General features: G+C 41.7%; 2 protein-coding genes across 4 annotated transcripts in view; both read left to right on the top strand.

The window, feature by feature from the left end:
- The window catches only part of RHOA (ras homolog family member A), a 70275-nt gene extending 68769 nt beyond the window's left edge, over nt 1-1506 (top strand). For all 3 annotated transcript variants that reach the window (XM_036737526.1, XM_036737523.1, XM_036737524.1), the window contains one exon: nt 180-1506. In XM_036737526.1, coding sequence (XP_036593421.1) covers nt 180-353 — 174 coding nt within the window. In that variant the 3' untranslated portion in view covers nt 354-1506. The remainder of the gene's footprint in view (nt 1-179) is intronic.
- A 10205-nt stretch (nt 1507-11711) lies between these two features.
- GPX1 (glutathione peroxidase 1) lies at nt 11712-14502 on the top strand. The gene is made up of 2 exons (XM_036739709.1): nt 11712-12025; nt 13877-14502. The coding sequence occupies exons 1-2, from the start codon at nt 11801-11803 to the stop codon at nt 14234-14236; spliced, it is 585 nt and encodes a 194-aa protein (XP_036595604.1). The 5' UTR covers nt 11712-11800; the 3' UTR covers nt 14237-14502.
- Nucleotides 14503-18234: the final 3732 nt, after the last annotated feature.

The following is an 18234-nucleotide window of genomic DNA, read 5'->3' as shown; positions in this document are numbered from 1 at the left end:
CATCACTTCCAGCTCTGTGACATTCTTTGAGCCTATGAATACTCTGATCAAACTGAATTTCAGTCAGTGCTAGCGCCATTTTTATAGATGGTCTGTGACTGTTTCTTGTGGGTGGCTCCTGGAATGTGTTCATGAACCTAAAGGTCTCTCTCTCTCTCTCTCCCCCTTTCTCCCCACAGGAGCCAGTGAAACCTGAGGAAGGCAGAGATATGGCAAATCGGATCGGTGCATTTGGTTATATGGAGTGTTCAGCAAAGACCAAAGACGGTGTGAGGGAGGTTTTTGAAATGGCCACAAGAGCGGCTTTACAAGCCAGACGTGGAAAGAAAAAGTCCGGGTGCCTTGTCTTGTAAACACAATGGAAAGCCCAGGCCCTCGCTCGGTTAATTTTTGAAGTGCTGTTTATTAATCTTAGTGTATGATTACTGGCCTTTTTCATTTATCTATAATTTACTTTAAGAGATTTACAAATCAGAAATCATCTTGCTACCAGTATTTAGAAGCCAACCATGATTGTTTAATGACAGTCTGTGTCCAACACATCTGTGCACACCAGGGTCCCTCTGACATTACTCTTAATAACCTTCTTCATTCTCCCAACCAGCACATCTGGCACTAATTCAAGGGAATTCTTAACTTCTTGCTTCTTTCTAGAAAGAGAAAAGGTGATAACTTTTGTGAATTGGGCTTTAACTACTTTTATACCTAACATGTCCTGTTGCTGTTAGCTGCAGGGCCCTCTGGGGAATAAATACAAAGTCACTTCAGAGCAGGACCTCTTCTAAGGCTTTTATTGGTATAGCTCTGGGGTATTATTCAATTGTTTGAAAATGGGACACAGCCAGAGATGGCAAGTCCCCATACAGCTGTGGCAAAGCTGCAGTTCTGTGGTTTCATGTTAGTTACCTTAGAGTTACTGTGTAATTAGTGCCACTTAATGTATGTTACCAAAAAATAAATATATCTACCCCAGCTTAGATGTAGTATTTTTTGTATAATTGGATTTCCTAATACTGATATTTGTTATCTCTACAGAAGGTCTCTTTGGGTTTGTTTTTGTTTGTTTTTTTTTTTTTTAAGAAAGTACATTTGAACATAAAGTCAGATGGAAAAACATTTGAAATCCCTTTTTGTCATTTTCTCCAGTGAATGACAGCCATTAGCAGTTCCTTTTCTGCACAACATAGCCCAGTATCCACCCCTGTCTCTTGGAGCTGGGGTCAGTGAATGGGGAATTGGTTCCACCCCAAGGCAATGCCATGGTTCAGAGTGATTGGTCTGAACTCAAGTTGCAGCATCTTGGTCTATATAATGTTTCTTTATTTCTTACTCTTACAGTGGTGACTCCCCTTAATCTCCTGGGGGAACTTGTTACCCATTCTCTTTGTTGGTGGCCAAAGTCCCCCTTGGAACTTCTCATTCCTCTCCAGATGACTAAACTTTTTTCTGTATCAGTTAATTTTTTCCAACTACTAATAGAATAAAGGCAGTTTTCTAAACTTCCTGTATCTTGGTGTTTGTCTCGCTCACTCTCCAGGCCAACAGTGGCAGGTGAGGGGGATGTCCCAGGACAAACTTTGAGATAGGCTGACCTCAGTGGCTTAGAAATGCCTTCAAAAAAACATGGAGTCTCTACCGTGCCCAGAATCCTGTACTAATCAGAGTCTTAAGTAAGATATGAGCCTTGTCATGGAGTTGAGATGCTAGTAGGAAAGTAACTATGCTATACCTAGGTTAGGGCTCAGTTGCAAAAGAAATACTACAGAAGGAAGGAAGGTCCTTACCGACTTGGGAAACAGTTGAGAATTCCTGAAGTGGAGCAATGTGACCAGATGTATTGGCTTAAGAAAGATTACCTAGCATTTAGAATGAAGGATCAATAGAGAAAGCAGGAAGATTGGTGAAGAAGTTATTACAAGTCTTAGTGGCAGTTTATTGGAACTTGTATAACACAAAGGTGGGTAAGAGGTAACCTCCAAGGGACCTAAATTGTTCATTATGTTTGGAAGTGTGGGAGAGAGAAGAATCAAACATAACCCCAAGGTTATCCCAGCTAGAGACCCGCTGGCCAGAGTCCACCTTCTAGGAACCTAGGATGGTATTTCACCAACATTGACAGGGGATGTTTTCCTTTGAAGACTGACTAGGGAGGGGAGGGGATTAAACAGAAATGATCATTTTTTCCTCATCCCAGTAATACTATTGCTTCCATTAAGAAGAAACAATTGGACTCTGCACTACTCTTGCCAGCTTTTTTTGGCTTATAATTCATTCCTTAGTCTTATGTTTCTGATGATTAATAATTGGTAAAATAGCAGAACTAGGCTGTGATGTCAATTGTTGAGGCATCCTCCCACATACATCCAGTTTACATCACTTGTACCTTAATATCTGGCCCACAGGAATTACCAAAAGTGTTGCTTTGTATTCTTTTGAGTTGTATATAACTGGCCCAACTTGACCCTAGGTTAGAGCTAGAACTCTTGTGATGGTGCTGTCCCTAGGAGGGAAAGGGGGTTGAGGGTAGAATGCCTTTAGCCAACAAATGTTTGTTCAGGTACTGGAGACAAAAGATGATGTGTTCTGAATAGAGTCTAAGTCTTTTCAGGTTAGGGAGTAAGTTTATTTAGATTCAACAAACATATACATACATATTGCCTACTGTATGCAGAACCACTATTGGTCACAAGTAGTTAGATTAAGGAAGATAATCCCTGTCCTTCTAGAGTAAAGTAAGGTAATCTAGTAGGGAGACTTAAGTTTAGTAAGGGAGTAGGTAAAGGGTTTTCCTTACAAATTCCCTATCCCATATCAAACATATCAAACTCATGTCCAAAATTGATCTCATCTTTCCCCCCAATCACCTGCCAAATCTTGCTATTTCTACTTTTATAACATCTTTCCCCTTATTGTCTTTAAACAGCCACCACCTTAGTTTAACACCACAACAGCATCTTAATTGGTCTTTCTCCCTATTGCAATTTGTTTTCCCACAATGCCACCAAAATGATTTTTTTTTATGTAATTGTGTCATTCCCCCTACTCCAGTAACTTATTCTAGAATCAAAAAAGTTCCTCTTTTTAGCTTTTCACAATCTGTGTATGACCTTTTCTTCCCAACATTAGTATACTCTACTCCCTGCACTCTACACTCCAGCCAAACTGGCCTTTTCCAGACTGGCAAACTGCTTTTCCATCTCCAGCCTCCACACCTTTGAATTGGCTGTCCTCCATGTATGAAATGAAGCCACCTCCCTTCCACCCCTTTGAATCTCTTTATCTTAAATTCTGCTCAAGTGAAAGTTTCTAGAAAATCCTTTCTTCCTTTCCTGATCCCCCAATTGCTAGTGCCCTGCCCACAAATACTTTATCCTGCTTATTTCATATATACCTACATATATGTGCATATGTGCATACGTACATATATACACATATATATAGGTTAAAAACCTGATAGAATGCAAAGACTTTTAATTTTATCTCAGTGGCCCTGGCTCTTAGCATACTGCCTGGAACATAGACACTTAATAAATGCTTGTTAAGTAATTGGTTGGAAATGGAAGTGATATTCCCATTTTCCAGATACTGAAATTGAGGCTCAGAGTGTGATTTTCCCAAACTTAATATATGTTAAGTGGCAAAGCCAGACGTTGAGCTGAGTTCTCTTAAGTCCATTCTTTCTACTACGTCGGAGGATCTGAGTTGGAAGGGATCTCAGAGGCCCTTTAGTCAAACTTGTAACCGAACAATAATTCTTTCTACATCAAATAAAAAGTGGTCATCAAGATTTGTGTCCAGACTTCCATGAGAGAACCAACTGCTCAAATCATCCTTGGACTTACTTCTTGGGACCACCATAGGTTCTGATAAGTAAGCTTTCACTATATCCCACCCGGAGCCTGGCCTCCAAAGCACTTCCTGGACATTTCCAAATTGTGTCACTATGGGTGTATTCCCCTTTATGTGTTGTCTTCCCACATAAAATGTAAGTTCCTTGAGAGCAGGGAATATCTTGCTTGCATTCATGTCTCCAGTACTTAGCATAGTACCTGGCATATGATGAATATGTAATTCATATTTTATCACTCATTTGTTCATTCTGTTACACTTTTGGATTACTCTTAATTGTCAGGAATTTTTTTCCTTATCTCAAGCCTAAATTTGCCTCTTGGTAACTCTAGGTTTTTCTGTCTGGAGCCATCAAGAAGCCTAATCCCTTCGCTGTATGATAGCCCTTCAAATACTGAGGTTATCATGTCTTTCGTGTCTTCTTAGGCTAACCACCTCCACTTCTTTCAACTAGTACTTACATAGCATGCAGAGAGATCCTTTGGTATCTTGCTCTGCTCTGGGCACTCAAATTTATTCCCTTTCTAGGATGTTGTGCCTTGTACTCTAAATGTGGTCTGACCATCATAGACCACAGTGGTCAGTGCTCTATTTTATGTTTATAGCAAGAGGAACTGGGTTCAGAACCTAGCTTTGAGCTTGTGCAATCACTTTACTGGGTTTTGGTTTCCTCTTCTGTAAAATGATGGAGTCGGCCTAGATGAACTGTATATGCTAGGTTCCTTCTGACTCTAAATCTTTGGTCCTCATATCCTAGTCTTAAAAGTACCAGAATGCTTTTAATATGGCCTAAAATTATACCAGCTTTCTTGGTTACCATTTCACAATTCATCAAAGTTGGCATTTCACTAAAAATTTTTTAAAAACTGGAGCCACAACTCCCCTATCTTGTACTTCTGAAGTTGATTTTTGAACTGAAGAGTATTAATGATGATACCTCATCTTATTCAATTTATCCTAATGATCTAGCCTGTCCAAATCTTTTTTAATCATGTCATTTATCCCAGTTTTCTTATCTACAGATTTGATAAAAGGATGTCACTTCTATCTTCCAATCACTGATAAAAATGTTAAATAACCCAGGGCAAAATAGCTTCCTGATGTTCTCCATGTCACCCTACACCTACTCCAGCAAAAACCTTCAGGCCAGACTGAGTAATGATAACATCTAATGAGGAGCTATAGTAATTCCACCTCAAAATTAAACAAAAAATCCATGGACAGTAAAAAGGGGGCCATCAACCCAGACAAGCCCAAAGTGAACAGAAATGGGTTGGAGACAGGTATAACCAGCAGAACCCTATTAAGGCAGCAAGAGTGAAGGATTTCCCACAGAAAGCACTGGGACAGGGAATAGGGAGAAGAGAAACTTGATATCCCTGTAGCAGTAGCTGTGTGATTTTGGCAGGAACCAACAGTAAAGTTAGGTAGGACCAGAACACCCCAGAGCTTCAAAGTCTCTAGCACCTTGTCCTGAAATGCCATAGAATTCTGGCCCTGAAGATCCATCACTGAATCTCAAAGATCCAGAGGGACCTAACCCTAGAAGAGGTCAGTTAAAGAACCCAAGGGATCTAGGACAAGACCAAATGGGGCTACCCACTCTACTCAAAAGCATACCAGATTGGAGCCTGGCCCAAGCATGAAGTTTTAATTCAGGAACTAATACTGGAGAAATGAAACAAAGAAGAAACCCTATCACAGATTATTGCAAATCTATAGATTCCCCCAAAAAGGAAAAAATATAACAACAATAGAGATTCAAAGAAGAAATTTTTTAAAATGAAATACAATAAATAGTTTTAAAAATAAATACAAGCTCTAGAGGAAAGAATTGGAAAGAAAATACCTGGAAGAAAAAGTGGTGAACTTTATCCAATCAATAGACTCCCTGAAAACTAGAATGGACCAGACAAAAATCAGTGACTCCATTAGATGTTGCAAAGTAGGATAGTATCAAAAAAAAATTGAAGAAAATGTAAGATAAATCAGAAACAACTGGAAAACAGGTCAAAGATAATTTAAGAATCATTGGATAAATTGTGGGAATTTGTTTTGCCTGAAATATTTGTTACAAGAGTTTTGGTTTTTGGTTTTTGGTTTTCTTTGTCAGTGTAGAAAAGTGGAAGGGAAAGTAGATTTTCGTTAATTGAAAATATTAAATTTTTAAAACTGGAAAATTAGACACCATGATCAAAATAATAATAAAAAAGCTGGAACACTTCCAGTAAATCATAATTGAAAACTACTTCTGTCTCTTAGAACTAGAGGGTAAAATGAAATTAGAATCCATGAATCACCTTCTGAAAGAAGACTCAAAATGAAGAGTCCCATGAATGTCATAGCCAAAATCCAGAGCTCCTGAATCAAAAAGTATTTCAAATATCCAAAAACAAGCCATTCAAGTAACAAGGAAACTGGATCATAAGACTTGGCATCTTCTATTAAAAATGAGTGGACATCTTGGAATAAAATATTTTGAAAACAAAAGGTAGTGGCTTACAACCAAGACTAGCTTGCCCTGCAAATCTAATGGAGTGGAAGAGGGAAGGATCTTTAATGGAACAGAGGACTTTGAAGCATTTCTAATGAAAATACCAGGGCTGAGTAAGAACTTCGAAATACCAAAATCCAGAGAAACTTTAGGAAGGTAAACTTGCATGAACAATTGGAAGGGGATATGTGAGAATGTAGTACTAATGTTCTAATTGGGGAGAAAAAACAAATGTCCCTTCAAAATTTAATGTCTTGGGGTATTTGTGTTAAATAAGAAAAACAACCTAGGAATAAATTGGTTCTTTTCTTGAGGTTTTAAGAGGGGAAAGAGAAGTGAGGATAAAAAAATACACTAGTATAGAAAAGAGAAAGAAATGAGGAACTTGGTATTCTTCATAATCAGTGTGAGAAGAGTATACAGACACAGAGGAAATTGTGAAGGGTGTAAAGTTAAACATACACAATTTTTAAAACTAATATTTTCCCCAATTACATGTAAAAACATTTATAACATTTTGAGTTCCAAATTCTTTTCCCCCCTCTCCCCTGCCCTCTCTCTGAAATGGTAAGCAATTTGATATAGATTATATATGTGCAGTCATGCAAAGCATCATATTAGTCATGTTGTGAAGGAAGACAGATTTTTAAAAAGTGAAAAATGGTATAATTTGATCTACATTCAGACTCCATCATTTCTGCCTCTGGGTGCAGATAGCATTTTTCATCATGAGTCCTTTGGAATTGTCTTGGATCATTGTATTGCTGAGAATAGCCAAGTCATTCACCATTGATCATCATACAATATTGATGTTACTCTGGACAACATTCTGGTCCCGCTCCACTTTGCATCCATTCCTATCTCTCCCCAGTTTTTCTGAAATATAATGCTCATCATTTCTTACAGTTCAATAATCCATCACAACACTTTACCACGACTTGTTGAGCCATTCCCCAACTGATAGGCATCCCTTCAATTTCCAATGCTTTGCTACCACAGAAAGAGTTGCTATTAATATTTTTGTACACATAGGTCCTTTCCCCTTTTTAAAAATATCTCTTTGGAATACAGATCTAGTAGTGGTATTGCTGGATCAAAAGGAATAGCCCTTTGGGCATAGTTCCAAATTTCTCTCCATAATGGTTGGATTAGTTCACAACTACACCAACCAGGACATTAGTGTCCCAATTTTCCCACGTTCTCTGCAACATTTGCCATTTTCCTTTTTTGTCACATTAGCCAGTCTTATAGGATGGACATGCAATTAGGTGTGGAAAGAATGGGAAACAATTAGTGATGTGGGGGGGGTAGGATAAGAGGAAAAATAGCAATGGGCAAGGAATAGTTGTAAGGAAAATAAGCTTCCTGATCCAAAAGGGGGTAGGGGAGGGGGAGAGAAAGAAAGCAAGCGAAGAATTTGAATCTAATTCGTGCCCATCAATTTGGGAATGTCCAGGCCAAGTTTGGTATATAAATGTCATGGATTATTTTTTAGAGTTCAATGTATTTTTTTTTTTTACATTACAAGCATTTACAGATTACTCCCATTTCAGGAAAGGCCTCTTATAACAAAGTAAAACAATGACCTTATCTGAAAGTGCATGCAATATTTCACATTTATAGTTAACACACACACACACACACACACACACACACACCTCTTAAAAAAAAAACACCTTGTTTCTTTTCCTCCCATCCTTCATCCCACTGGAAAGAAAGAAAATTTTTTTTGCATAGTCAAGCTAAACAGACTTCCTCAATAGCTGTGTATAAAAAAAAAAAGTCTTTGCACTCTAAAGCCATCATTTTTTCTGTAATGGATAGCATGTTTCATCATCAGTCCTCTGGAATCATGAATAGTTGTGCTGATTGTAGTTTTTGCAACTTTCAAAGTTGTTTGTTTTTGTATAAATTGTTCTGATTCTGCTTATATCAGTCTTCAGTTTATGAAGTTCACATGGCCATTTGGAACTGACCTTTGGTTAAGGTATGCAGTGTTGTTCTAAATCCAATTTTCCCAGAAGTTTTTGTCCAATAGCAAGTCCTTATCCTAGTTGCTGGGGGTCTTTGTGTTTATAAAATACTGGGTTATTACATAACATTTGTTCTATGTGTTGTGTACTAAATCAGTTAAACTAATCCATCTCCATTTTTTAACCAGTACCAAATTGTTTTGATAATTAACCAATATCTAATAAATTTCATAATTATAGTGTGGTTTGAGATGTGGCACTTCTAGGCCCCCTTCCTCCCAATTTTTTTTTTATTATTTCTCTTGACACTTTTTGTTAACTATTGAACAATCAAAGAATGTCTCATTTTATCCAAACACCAAATCTAAACTAACAGTGTAATGGCCTGAGTCAGGTTGTCCTCTAAGGTGGTTCTCTCAAGTGAGGATCAAAGCCAATGGTATAACTACTTAGTCACTGGATCCTCCCAAGGTCTCAAGGCCTACCCCCTCAAAGGAGTGAGGATTAAACTCTCTGGGGAATGGACTGCCCCTCTCCCAACACAGTTGTACCTATCTGCATTCAAACTTTTCTCTCCACCATTACCATAATCAACTGCCAACTTTTGCCACAGTCCAAGTTACAGCTCTGACCACTGTGACTCATCTCTTTTTCCTCTGATCCTTATGGATGATTTTTCAAGTGACAGCCCCTATTGTGACCCCATTACCATTCCTTGGCAATTGCTGCTTCCTCTTCTGAATGTCTACCTTCTTCCTCTTTAGAAAAGAGTTTCATATTTGTTTCTTAGCTCCAAGTCTTCAATAGTCCTTAACAGTACTTCTCCTGGCACCAAATACAGAATGGGACAAAGCATGGAACAGATGAACATACCATCAGGACTTTGAATATCACAAGGCCCATTGCATTTTCCATGCAGATGTTAAAGGTGGCCCCTTTTGCTCTGAGTTATTTTTACAGTCCTAAACATCTCAGAATCTAGGAACTAAATCATCCCTGCGAATTCCTTCCAGAAGACCAGGGTTTTACAAATGTGCCACCCATTCTCACAAGATTTTCCCCTCCACATAGCTGCCAAAGTGATTTTCCTTAAGTGTAAGTCTGACTTGCATGATTTCACATGTATAATTCATATCATATTGCTTGTCTTCTCAATGAGTAGAGGAAATACTAGAAGGAAAGAGAATTTGGAATTCACAATTTAAAAAAATTAAAAATAAGTGGATTTTTAAAGGGTTTCAAATAAAGGTGTTTTTTTTTTAAATAGGTCTGACCATGTCGTTCCCCTACATTTAATCAACTCCAGTGTATCTCCCTATTCCCTTCTTCATAAACTAGCCTCTTCCTGCCTTTCCACTCTTCTTACACCTGACTCACCTCCATATGATCCAACTATACTGAATGCTTACTGTTCCTTAAATACAACAATCCATCGCACATCTCTGCCTTTGTATGGCTATTGAGCATGGCTGAAGTGCACTCCTTCCTCGCTTCTGCCTCTTACTTTCCCCTGGTTTCTTTCAAGACATCCAGCCTTCTACAGAAGGCTTTCTCCAGCACTGCTACCTACCCGCAGAGTGTCAGAGAGAGCTTTTTAAGGTCAAGGACTGTTTGGTTTGGTTTGGTTTTTGCATCTCCTGTTCAGCGCCTGGCACATAGTAAGTTCTTAATGTTTGCCAACCAGTAGCTGTTTTACAAAAGCCAGCTTCAGCTCCTTTAGTAGCTGCATCTGCCTAGCACAGTTGAGCATCTGAGCTTTGTGAAGCATTGACCTGTTAGAACAGCCTTTTTTGCAACGGCACTGCGGTCTGCATCAGCCTGCCTGCTGAAGATCTGTGGTTAGGTTAATCCGGAGTGGTGCTGTTTATGAGAATTAATGACAAGTGAGTTCTTGGCCCCTTCCCTGTGCATACCTGACTCTATTTAAAACTGACAAGAATGAATAACTTGGTCCCAGGACCTTCACACTGATTTGTCTGTATTTTTCTGTCTGTCTGTCTCTGTCTCTCACACTCACACACACGCGTCTCCCCAGGTAAAACATTAGCTGCTTGAGAGTAGGGATTGTTTTAGTCTTTATTTGTCTTCCTGGTACCTGGAACATACTAAGCATTTAATAAATGCTTGTTGATTGAGAGAAATTATTATAATTGAGAAAATTAGAGAAGCTTTAAAATAAAGGGTATGGAACAAACTAAAAAATCATCACTACTGTTCAGGAACTAAAACAGAAGGGCAGTGTCACACAAGACTTCACAACCCACAGTAAACAGAAACTTCTTTCTGATCTCACAGATGGATCCAACACTTAGTCTTGTGTTCCAGGATCCTGGGATTGGGGGGGGGGGGTTGGGTTGTGGGGCAGGCCGGGGGAGAATAGACAAGAACTCTGGGAACCGGAAGATTGTCTCTGTCCTTTCACAGGATCATAGAGCTAGAAGAGATCTTGGAGATCATCTAATCCCATTTCTTCATTTTACAACGAGCACACCAAGGACCAGAGCGATTAAGTGTTCAAAGGCACCCAGGTTAAGAAAGTGGAAGAGCTAGGATTCCAAGTGAGGTCTTGGGACTCCAAGGTAATGGCACTTTGCCCTACAACAAAATGCCTCATGCATGGCCTTTTAGTGATAGTAATAAGACTTGTTCTTTTTCACAAGCATATCAGAGAGGTATTACAGTGGTTAGATCCCTGGACTCGGAATCAGAAAAATCTGAATTCAAGACTGGACTCCCTCTGGGGAAGTCACTTAACCTCTAGTCACCCCAGTTTCCCCGTCTATAATAGTCCCTACCTCTCAGAGTTGTGAGGATCAAATGAGAAAATATTTAGGCACCTGGCACACAATGTTACATAAATGTTAGCTATCATTATTAGCCCCATGGAGCAGACCTAGGAGCAATGGATGGGAGTGGGAATTGTGGCCATACTATAAAAGTTCCTAACAGGTCTATCTAGGTTTGTAATGAACTCTCTCTTGATGTCTGTGAGCTTGACGGCCTCGGAGGACCCTTTCAATTAATATTCTGTGTGACCTTGGTTAAGTCTCTTACTCTCCCTGGGCCTCAGTTTACCACTCCATAAAACGGGAAGTTCCAAATGATTGCTTACTGTTCCTTCCAGCCCTAATAGTTTAACGGGTGAGTCTAGGATGAAGTCCTTTTTCCTCCTTCCTGCTTCATCTGAGAGGCTGGATCTGGAGTTCTAAAGAGAGCCCAAAGATCAACCTAGTAGCTGAGACGGAGAGGGTGGACCCGGGGGCCCTTCCCCCACCTGGTGACTGGAAATTTGACTACCTACCCCTCCCCTCTGGGGCTGGGGCTGGGCCTGGGGCCCAGGCTTCCGCCCTACGTCATAGCTCTCCAGCGGCCTCTTTAAAAGGCGCGGCTCTGGAGACTCCAGCAGACCGCTGCTTCCAGGGCTTCGGGGTTCTCCGCATTTCTCCTGCTCGGAACTTGTGGCTGCCTCCCGATCGGCCCCAGCATGTCTGTGCCGCGCTCGGTGTACGAGTTCTCAGCTCACCTGCTGGGCAGCGGGGAGCTACTGAGCCTGGCCTCTCTGCGGGGCAAGGTTCTGCTGATCGAGAACGTGGCGTCTCTTTGAGGCACTACGGTCCGCGACTACACGCAGATGAACAAGCTGCAGGAGCGCCACAAGGCTCGCGGACTCGTGGTGCTCGGCTTTCCCTGCAATCAGTTTGGCCACCAGGTGAGCGGGGTACCCTAGCGGGGAACGCGCGGGGCCCCTAGAGTCAGTCCGGCCTCAGCGCTTTCTGGCCCAGAGGGGCCCAGGGAGGGAGAGGAAGTTGCTCGGAGCTCACACAATAGTAAATGGCCAGGCCACCTGGGTTTGGATGCTTCCTCTGGCAATGTGTGTGCCTCCCTCCCCCCAACAAGTCCCAACCTCTCGGAGCCTTTAGTTAATTAGCCTGTAAAATAGAGATGAAGATACCTGTTGGGATGTGTAGTTTACAACTTGTAAAGATCAAGTGAGGTAACGAATCTGTGTAAACCCTCTATAAACCCGAAAGGCGATATATAAACATCGTCTGCAGTTCTTGTGCCCCGGCGAACTCCTCTGCCCTGGGAAAGGGGAATTTAAGACGGATGCAGAGGTTACCAAAAACAAAACAAAACAAAGAAACCTTCGAACTACCTTCCCGTGCCCCCTCTTTCTCTCTTAACTTCCACGCCATAGCTCAGGCTCTTCTAACAACCTGAAGATTGACAAAGTGTTTTCCTCACAACAACCCCCGTGAGACTGGCAGTGAAAACATCACCCCCATTTTACAGATGGGAAAACTGAGGCCCCCGAAGATTAAGTGATCTGTCACCCGCCAGCCTTCTTAGACTCCACACGTGAATCTTAATTTTTCCCCCCACATCACCCATCAGGAGCCCAGAACACAGTAGGCATCACAGTATTAATTCATACTGTTTGATTTCATCATTCTCTAAAACTCGGTAAAGCTGGCAAGAAATACTGGCAGCTATAGGGAGGGCTAAAAGCTTTCCACCCCTACCCCTACCCCCATGGTAGGGTAAGGGGAGGTGCCTTCCAAGGAGGTATTTGGGTTTATTCACTTCAACCTTTATCTCACTGACTACAGCAGCCGCTGCTGGGGGAATGCAAGGTTAGATAAAGACTGCACCTCGCCCTTAGGGGAGCCAGGCTCTGTTGTAAAACGTAGATAACTATTACACTGTAATACTGGAGTCTAAACAGTCACAAAACAAAGTGTTGCCTCAGGTCTGAGGGAGAAGGTCCTTGGAAGGGCTCTGGGAAGTCTTCTAGGTAGCATTGCTAAAGGATGAGTAGGATGAGGCCAATCCTCTAGGGTGGGAGAGACCTTGGCAGGCCTAGGCCTGGGCCTGCTATTGTAAATCCAATTCAGCAGATAGTCATTTAGCACTTCCAGTATGCAAAGCCTTGTACTCTTTTGGGTAAATATGCAATATGGATGACCCAGACCCTGTTCTCCAGGAATTTACTATGTGGGAGAAAGAGTTGGGAAAGATGATGAACAAGTACATTTTTAACTAGGAGAATACAGAACCAATGATTCTGGTTGAAAGAGAGACTGTGGGGGAGGGGGAGCAGTTATGGAGTAGTTCTTACCCCTATTGAGGCCTTGAATGAACCTCAACTGATGGAGATTTGGGAGTGGGGTAGGGAGTGGCCTGAGTCAAAGCTCAGAATGGGGAGGATGAAGATGCTTGGCCTGTTTGTCTGGAATAAAGAGTATGTGAAGGGAAATTAACAGGCAAACCACTTACCTTCTTGAGTCACCCTTTTCTGAAAATGACCTCTGGGGACTTGCTTTGAGCTTTGAGCTAAAAATAAGGATGTCTTAGGATTTTTTCTTAGTGGGCGTGGGGGATCCAACTTGAATTTTGCAATATCAGGCTTCTGCCAGGAAAAGACCATTATGACTCATCAGAAAAAGAAATCCTTCATTGTTCTGCCTTATAAAGGCTTCCCCCAAATGGAGGCCCAGAACACCCTGGGCTAACTTTTTAGCCTCCCTCTATAATATAATTCTGGTGTCTGATTTACCAGGAGAATGGCAAAAATGAGGAGATCCTGAATTCCTTGAAATTCGTCCGACCGGGCAACGGGTTTGAGCCCAACTTCATGCTCTTTGAGAAGTGTGAGGTGAATGGAGAGAAGGCTCACCCTCTCTTTGCCTTCCTTCGAGAGGCACTGCCAGTCCCGAGTGACGATGCTGTCTCTCTAATGACCGACCCAAAGTTCATCATTTGGTCTCCGGTGTGCAGGAATGACATCTCCTGGAACTTTGAGAAGTTCCTGGTGGGTCCTGATGGTGTACCTGTGAAGAGATACAGCAGGAGATTTGAAACCATCAATATTGAAAAGGATATCGAAGAGCTCCTGGCAAAGGTGCCCCAAAAGGCATAATAAGGCCCTGTGTCTGAGAAGATGCAGCCATTGCTCAGAGGATTCTCAATTTTCTCCTCTGAAATGGGTTGTCTGGAGTTTGGCAGAAGGGTGCTAATAGTCCATGTGAGTTTTATCTATGATAGTGTTCTTTTTAAACCTCTATGGAGAAAGAACACTTGATGTTGCTTGTAAAACCTCCATGAGACTCTAGTGGCCTGCCTCGCCTTTACTCTGGATAGCCCAAGTGCCTGTCCGTTCTAATAAAGTTCTAGAAGGAAAACTAAGTGTGTCTGTCATTTATCAGAATCGACCTTTGACTTCCTTTCCTTTCCTGAACGCTTTTCATATTTTCTCTTTGCTGAGATGAGAGGCTGAAACCTTAAAGATCATCTAGACCACCCCCCCTGCATCTTATAGGTGGAGAGAATTGATTTGTAAACAGCCAAGCCACATACCAAAACACATCTGTTGATCTCACTATACCACCATCACTACCACACAGCCTCTCTTTTCAGTAAGTAGAATTGACCTCTCTTCTGCTTCCTTCCATTGAGATCACAGACTCTGTTTTGTTCAGCTGGCCATGGCCTTTCTTAATAAAAACCAAGAATTCTTGTCCTGCCACATCATGTACTACCAGAGCTGTCTGCCACTTTCATGCTGAGTCTGACAGGCTCCCTGGAGAGCACATGATCAAACAGTCCATCAGGCTGGATACTCTATTCCCCATCTATAGACCAAGGCAAGGGCCTCAGGGAGCCCTGGGTTGGGGGTAGTGGTGGAACGAAAAAAGCATAGTTCAACCTTTTTCTTTTCATGATATTCCCCCAAACATCCCTGATTCCTGCCACCTATTTTTGTCATCAGAAAAAGGTCAACTCCCTGGCAGAGGGTGTAGGCTTGTGATAAAAGTGATAATCCAATCTTTCTAACTGGCTGCTGCTAAGTATAGCAGTAAACTCCTGTCAGCCTCGGATAACCTTTTTTAGAGAGCCAAAAGACTACTTTCTACTGTGTAGAATACATTTTTTAAGTGCTGCTTTTTTCCTTGTTAACCACCAGCCCAGAGAGAACTCACCTTGGAAGAGGTCAACCAGCAAGCCCATTTATCACCTGCCATATAGAGTGAGATACAAGCAGAACAAATCCCTGTTCCTGCTCTCTAGTCAAATATAAGTAACAAGTATGCAAGCGAAATGACTCACAATTTAAGGTTCGCTGAGTGCTTTTGTTGTAACATCCCTCACCCCACCTTGGAGGCTGGAGTCCTAAAGCAAAACTACCAATTAAGCACTTATGTGTAAGGAAATATGCCTGGCCCTGCCGATGTTCACACAGGAGTATCTTTGTCCTCTGTGGGCCTAGAAGCTCCCAAACTGCAAAGAAACTTCAGAGTTCTAAGGTGTAGCATTTTTCTTCTCCCATCCTTTAAAATTGATGCTGTGTTTTTGTGTGATAAACTTGAATCTATGAAAACCTCTCCTGCTGTAACTGAGCTCAGTCCAGTTGCTCTTTGCTTTCCACCTTGGAGCTGCCAAGCTAGAGGAAGTTGTTTAGGGTTTTATCCAGGAGGAAGGACCCCTCCAATGTAGAAACAAAGAAGGAAGCCCAAAGGCCTCTCTGGCCACACAGTCATTTGGCTGGTTTTTACCTAGACCAGTGGTGTTAAATTCAAATGCAGTACCTGCAGCTGCATTTATTTGTTGAAGCACCACTATGTGCTCAGCATTGTGTTAGGAGCTGGGGTGATAAAGACAAACTAAGAGAGAGAGTGTCTGCCCTCAAGAAGCTTCTATTTGGAAGCGGATACACAGATAAGTAAATACAAACACTGAATAATATTTGGGTTTAGAAGGAATTGACAATATGGAATACATGCCTCCCATTGAATCATAGAATATCAAAGCTGAGAGACCTTAAACTTTGGAACTAATCTATTTCAACTTTCTCATTTTACAGAGGAAGAAAATAAAACCCCCAAAGGAGAAGTAAATTGACCAAGGGGTCCAGTGAATTAATGGGACTAGAGTTAGGACGAACACCTGGGTCCCTGAAATCTCTTTCCACTACACAGAGTTGCCTGCAGCCTTCCTATTCTCTCATTAGTACCCATTTCCTCTTTATACCTCACATTCCAGCTCCTGACCCAGGAACCAGCAGTCCCCCATGCCAGGAATGGTCTCCCTCCTCGACACTGCCTCATGGACCCTGGGCTTCCTTAGAAACCTAGGGCAAACAGGAAGCTTTTCTTGGCCCCTCTAGCTACAGGTGCCTTTATATATGGTTACTTTCTATCTGCGAAGTATGTGGCATGCATTTGCCAATTTATCTACATCTTGTCTTCATTAAAATGTGGGCAGGAATTGTTTTTGCTTTTTCTTTGTATCCTCAGGCTTAGCACAATGCCTGGCATAAGGTAAGCACTTTATAAGTGATATGATTAATTGACCTCAAGCAAGTCAGGAGACCTGCATGGACTTCTGGTCTTTGGTCCCAGTTCTAATATCCAACGAATCTATAAAAAAGTTGGCTCTTCTCCTAGAACAACCTTCGACCTCATACCCCTGCCCCTCTAAAGCTCTTCTCCATTCCCTAGGAATGGCACCTCAGAACAAGATCTGCTTAGTTACACTTCCTCTCCAAGAATCTCACAACCCTCTCCCTCCCCCAGATCCTTTGCCCTATGTCTACTCTCCCTTCCCCCCACCCCACATTCATTTGAGTCATCTCAAATTAACAATTAAAAGGGAAACATACCTACTGGGGCTGGCCCGAGCATTCTTGAGTCTGTGCCAAGACTGGATTCCTTAGCTTTCTCCCTCTTCCCCCAGCACTTATTCCCTCTGGCCCCAGGGCTTTCAATTGAATAATAAATAGTTGACATCTGATAATTAATCCTCAAGTATATTTTAAAAGAAGGTTCCTCCCCCTTTTACAAGGGTCATTTCCCTGACCTAAACATCTAACCACAATCCTTATGCATTTAAGGATGGGCAAGGCTGGGGAGGGGGAGCTGGGGATTTGGCATCTGAGGACTTAAGTTGAAATTCCAGCTATGCCACTTACATGCTTTGTGACTTCGGGGAAGTCACAGAACTTCCTGTTTCAGCCTTTCCTCAGTTTCGTCCTTTCTAAAATGAAGGAGTTGAACCGGATACCTTCCAGCCCTGAATCTGTAATTTATGAAATGGCATCCCTTGATTTACCCTGCCCTTCCTTTCAGAATTGTAAGGGGAAGCCAAAAGGCTCAGTCCAATTCAATTCAATGAGCATTTATTAAATCACCTACTATGTGCTATATAGTCAAAGGTCCAAAGACAAAAATGAGGATGGGTGAGGATGGGGGAGGGGGATGTGCACAGGTTATAGGATCATATGTTTAGAGCTTGAAGGGACACTAGGTCATCTATCTAGTACACTGACCTCATTTTATAGATGAGGAACCTGTGAATCCTCAGGTTAAGTGACTTATTCAAGGTCACGCAGAGAGTAAATGGCACAAGTAGGATTTAAACCAATGCTTTCCAGTGCCAACTCCAGCACTCCTTCCTCAATTATACCATGCTACTACAAACACACACATACATAAAAGATAGACAAAGTCATTTCTGAGGATGAGATGTGTGAAAAACTGACAGTTTGTTTCAGGAAAGACATCAGAGAGCTCTTGCAGATGCAATATTGCATCTGAGAGAGGTGACCAGGGCAGGACTGCTACTCAGGTGCTAAGTGACCTTAGCAGCTAGGGGCCTCTGTACTGTTTGGCCATTCACCCCTCATGATGTGTCAGTGACTCCATCTTTGGATACTCAACCTGTCTTCCTGGGGACCCAATAGGATCTTCAGACAGGATTCGAAAGCTACCATTTTAAGCATTCTTTCAGCCAGGGTAGAACTGGGAATTCAAAACTTTAAAAAAAATTTAAAAATTGTTTTTACATGTAATGGTGGAAAAAGAACAAAGAACAAGCTTGGCCCAGGGAAGATATATAGGAAGACATGTCTGCCAACTCTTT

The sequence above is a fragment of the Trichosurus vulpecula genome, chromosome 9, assembly GCF_011100635.1.
Source record: "Trichosurus vulpecula isolate mTriVul1 chromosome 9, mTriVul1.pri, whole genome shotgun sequence".
In the NCBI taxonomy this organism is placed as follows: Eukaryota; Metazoa; Chordata; class Mammalia; order Diprotodontia; family Phalangeridae; genus Trichosurus; species Trichosurus vulpecula.
This window is presented reverse-complemented; position numbering and strand designations above follow the sequence as displayed.